This window comes from Homarus americanus, unplaced genomic scaffold, assembly GCF_018991925.1.
Source record: "Homarus americanus isolate GMGI-L3 unplaced genomic scaffold, GMGI_Hamer_2.0 scaffold31542, whole genome shotgun sequence".
Taxonomy (NCBI): Eukaryota; Metazoa; Arthropoda; class Malacostraca; order Decapoda; family Nephropidae; genus Homarus; species Homarus americanus.
Window position 1 is genome coordinate 2,770 of NW_024742651.1, and position 5,231 is coordinate 8,000.

A 5,231-nucleotide genomic window follows, 5' to 3' on the forward strand; every position below is an offset into this window, starting at 1 on the left:
GATGACCAGAGAGTTGGCAGTTGATAGGTGAAGGTCTGGGAACACAGCCCACGAGTCCAGGACCTATGATGAGATCACAGCCAGAATTTGACGGACAGCAGGGTAGCTAGATACTGACGGTATGGCGGCTGGGTTGTATCTGCCCGCGGCGGAGAGGGTTGCTGCCGTTATCACCTCCGTCCAACCACCCCAAGTGTCGTCTGCACCAGCAAACGAGCGAGTTAGCAGCGGTAACTAGCCGGAGGATCGTTTCTGCCCTTACACTGCTCCCCCAACAAAAATCTACTGTAAGGTAGATTAAAACTTAAGATTAGTACACAAAGCATAATCATCTTACAACAAATGCTATACAGTGGATCTGCTCAAAAGGTCTGCTCCAAGGTTGTCCTTTCCGGCGACGTGGACCACACGAAACCTATACCCCTGCAGACTTAAAGCCCACCGTAACAATCTGTCATTTGCCCCCTTGAATGTATTTAAATACAACAAGGGTTTGTGGTCTACCTCAAGGATAAATTCTTTTCCTCTCAGGTAATAATCAAATTTCAAAACCCCAAACAGAATGGCTAGCACTCACGTTCAATGGTGGAGTACCTCCTCTCCCTATCTAGTAACTTCCTACTGGCATAGGCCACTGGGTGAGGACATGCCTGAACATATTGGAGGAGGACGGCTCCTAGGCCATGACTGGAGGCGTCCGTCCTAAGAACGAAGGTTAAGTGTTGATCAGGCAGTTTGAGGATGGGCTGCGTGGATAGCGAATTCTTGAGACGATTAAATCTGGCCAGCAGGTCGTCGTTCCAGACAAGAGGCTCCCGGTGGCCTTTCCTTAGCAGGTCAGATAAGGGTCCGGTATACTCAGATGCCTGGGGAATGAAAGCTTTATAAAAAGAGATCATACCGAGAAAACTACGGAGGAGTTTCTTAGTTGTAGGAGGACACACCTCACAAAGGGCTTGTATTTTCTCAGGTTGGGGACGAAGATGCCGACCATCTAGCACGAATCCAAGATAATGAATAGACTCAAATCCAAAGCGGCACTTAGATGGCTTTATCGTCAAAGTATGTCCCCTTAACCTCTCCAAGACAGCTTTAACGTCGCCAAGATGTTCTTGCCAATCTGAGGAATATATGAAAATGTTGTCAAAATAAAAAGAAACTCTAGGCAAACCGGCAAGGACGAGGCGCATCAGCCTGATGTACGTGGCACAAGCAGTCACCAGCCCAAATGGAAGTCGGCAGAATTCCATCAATCCTCTACGAGTAGGAAATGCAGTTAGTGGTTTTGCGCGTTCAGTTAAGGGTACCTGGTAGTAAGCTTTACATAGATCCAGCTCCGAGAAGTACTTCGCCCCTGAGAACTTGTGCAAGTCTTCCTCCATAGAACAGGCGGGCTCGGCATGAAAGACAGTTACCTCATTTAACGCCCTGTAGTCAATGGCCATCCTAAAAGTACCATCCTGCTTACGCACCATAACCACCGGAGAGCAGTGAGGGGACGATGACAATTGGATGATTCCCTGCTCAAGTAGACGGTCGACCTCTTCTTCAAAATAACTCTGGAGATGAATAGGGACAGGATAAACTTTGGCCTGCACACGCTGAGTGGTTGTGAGGAGGATGTCATGGTGTACAGTGGATGTGCATCCCGGGACGTTTGAGAATACATCCTCAAAGTTAGCAATCAAGTCCTCAATGTCAGCACGTTGGTTCCTCTCCAATCCAGGTTTAAGTGCGGGCCCATCGTCAGTCGAAGGGGATTCTACTATGCCATCTGGAGTTATCGGTAGCTGGCAACCGAGATCATCCGAGTCTGGTGCCGGAATTATTCCCGACTCCTCGCAGGGTAGTGCCTCGACTGACTCTAGCTTAGAATCGTTATCTAGGACATGAGCAAAGTTAAGGTGGGCCTGCGATGGTATTTCTTTAATAGATTAGCATGATATAACTTGGGCCCCTTTGGTTCGTCAATGACGTAATTTACCCTACTCCGCTTCTCTAGGACTTTGTAAGGCCCATTCCAGGAAACAAGCAACTTGCTCTTCTTATCAGGCAAGAGCACTAACACTTCATCCCCCGGAATAAATTGACGATCTAGTGATTTGACGTCGAAATAGGCCTTATATTTGGTGTTACTAATGTCAGCATTCTGCGCGGCGATCTTGGCACACTGTGAAAGTTTGTCCCGTAATTCAAGGACATACTGGTAGTGAGTCCGCTCGTCGTCTTCTATACTGGTGTCCTCCCACAGATCCCTTAACACCGAGAGCGGGCCTCTCACGGCTCGGCCGTATAATAACTCGAACGCCGAGAACCCGGTCCGGTCGCTAGGAATTTCTCTCAGCGCAAATAACGTGGGGACAAGATACCGGTGCCACTCTCTGGGTTTGTCGGCACACAATTTCCGCAGCGACGCTTTCAGGGGCCCATGCATTCTCTCAATTCGTCCATTACCACTAGGGTGAAAAGGGGTGGTAAATAACGGCTTAACTCCCAGCAACTTGTGAAGCTCCGCCATCAACTGAGAGGTAAACTGAGTCCCCCTATCTGACAGAATTTCCCGTGGTATGCCTACGCGAGAGAAGATCACAAGCAATGCTTCGGCCACAGAAATAGAATCAATTTCCTTCAAGGGCAAGGCTTCTGGAAACCCGGTGGCGAAATCAATTAACGTGAGTACATACCTGTGCCCCGCAGAGGAAGGGGGTGAAAGTGGTCCAACCAAATCTATGGCAACCCGAGAAAATGGTTCAGTAATAATGGGTAAGGGTTTAAGAGGAACAGGACGGACTCTACCTTTGGCGGACATACGCTGACACCGATCACAACTCCTACAAAAGGCCCTAATATCCGCTCCCATTCCTGGCCAGTAAAATTGATCAGAAATCTTCATAAATGTCTTTCTATGAGAGAAGTGCCCTGCTAGGGGGCTCTCGTGAGCTACAGTGAGAATGATGTTACGACAATCAGCCGGAACAACAAGGAAAAACTGACCTACTTTGGCTGGTTGCTTGGATGACACACACGATCGAAGTAACAGACCGTTAACACGAGCGAACTTGAATACAGACCCATCTCTAGCCTGATCCTCCTCCCCGGAAGTTACCTTCTCCCTTACCCGCTTCAGAGTGGTACACGAGTCTTGAAGCTTGGCAAATTCCTTGGGAGTCACAGTCAGCGGCTGCAATTTCGGCAGAACCAGGGGATGCAGGCGCTTCACCTTCGCCGACCGTGTCTCCACAGCTAGGATCTTTGCTGGAGGGGAGGTGGCATGCGAGGGTGGCGAGGCGACGTCAGCAGGTGGCGAAGAGACTAGCGCTGAGGAGACTGGTGGTGAGGAGAGTTTTAAAGGTTCCGGGTCGTTAGGGTCACGAACACCGGGAACATTACCAATGAGAACACTGGCAAATTTAATGGGAGCTCTTACCACATTAGACCAACCAGTAAAATAGGGGCAACGCAGGTAGCACCTAACAACAGGGAACTGGTCAACGCGACCCAAATAATCGGTGACACTAACCTTCGAGCAGCTGGAGAGATCAGCATCAGGCAGGGCTTCCTCAGAGACAACAATACATGAGCAACCGGTGTCCCTGATGATCGTAGATGCCCATGACCCATTTATAGTTCCGCTGACACAATAGCTGGGACAGCTTCGGTTTTCGAAACAGAACCCGACCTCGAAGCTGGGCGGATGAATGCCCGTAGACTTGAAGGCGCGTGGATTCTTGGGACACCGAGAACGAATGTGCCCCATTTCTCCGCAGTTGTGGCACCGCACGGCTGGTGAGCTTTTCCCCTCTACTCCTGGGGAAGGTTCCTTGGAAGTCGGAGACTTCGCAATCTTCACCACAGGAGGGGAAGACTTGGGGTAGGCGTTGCGAGCAGACGCCCAGTTGTCGGCAAGATGCACAGCTTCTCCAAGCGTCGCTGGCTGGTGTTCTTTGACGAAAATTCTCAAGTCTGGAGGTAGAGAAGACAAAAACTGATCTAATATCATGAAGTTAGAGAGAGACTTAAAGGTTTCTTCAACCCCTGATGTCTCCAGCCATTGTTGAAATAAACGACCCAGGTGAATCGAAAACTGCTGGTACGTTTCTCCCGCTCTAATCTTCGTTCTGCGGAAATCAGCACGATAACCGTCAGAAGTCTTGCAAAATCCTCGCAAGAGAGCTTGCTTCAACAAGAAGTAATCTCGGGTGATGTCGGCAGACAGGGACGTGTAAATTTCTACCGGCTTACCACTCAGTAGGCTACCCAACCTTACAGCATAGCTATCAGGGGCTACACCAAGCAGCTCAGCTACCCGCTCAAACCTAACAAGGTAGGAGGCGATGTCTTCTCCTTCACGGTACACAGGCAAGCTGGGTTTTACCACATTGTCTTGTATATGGCCAGAGGATGCTGGTCTACTTGAAGCATTAATCCTAGCCAGTTCTAGGTCCTTTTCTGCCTGCAACTTAGCTAATTCGAACTCTCTTTCTTTCTCACGTTCCTCCAACTCTCTTTCTCTCTGGCGTTCCTCTCTCTCTTTCTGACGTGCCTCTCTCTCTCTCTGACGTTCCTCTCTCTCGGCATTCTGTTGGGTGACCACATACTGACCAATGTCATTACCTGTCAGACCCAGGGCCACCGCTTGATCTTTCCACACCTCAAAAGCAGACATAATGATCCGAAAGGCCAAGAACAAAGGAAAAAAACAAACAACTTACCCCGCAAATAGCCAAAGGTAACTCACCTAGTGGCTCAATCAGACCAGTAAATGATTTGATCCGACTGGAGGGAACCTCGTTCCGCACCCAGCCCAGCTGAATCACCTCAGGGTAACGAAACCGCACCAGGTGAAACAACAACATATATGCTATGACAGCATCCACAGTGCACCCCAACCAACACTAATTAACTTCCCCAAGTACAAGGTAGAGCAACAAAATTAGCACACAGAAGGAAGGGATAACCACTGAACAACACTTGCTTCCGGGCCACAGACAGCAAGGTGGCGCGCTCACGGCGACTTACAACAACACCGGAACGAATGTTAAACCTCAGAAACCAAAGGTCAGAGACAATCCTGGCAAGGTCGCCACTTGTAAAGGCCTGGGACTTAGGGATAGAAATCCCTTACCAGGCTAATCAGGATCTTAATAAAGGAAAGTCAAGGACCATGGTTTTCCGAGGAATAACAAACAACCGTTAGAGATTGGCATCTCTTTACTATAAAAATATAACAC

General features: G+C 49.1%; 1 protein-coding gene across 1 annotated transcript; it reads right to left on the bottom strand.

Annotated features, from left to right (window-relative positions):
* Positions 1 to 577: 577 nt before the first annotated feature.
* LOC121876978 lies at positions 578 to 3,757 on the bottom strand (the record flags this gene model as incomplete). The annotated part of the gene is made up of 4 exons (XM_042382561.1): positions 3,577 to 3,757; positions 3,136 to 3,327; positions 1,985 to 2,727; positions 578 to 1,910 (listed from the first exon to the last, which is right to left on the bottom strand). Coding segments are annotated over exons 1-4 (2,449 nt in total), but the record flags the coding sequence as incomplete, so codon positions are not given.
* Positions 3,758 to 5,231: the final 1,474 nt, after the last annotated feature.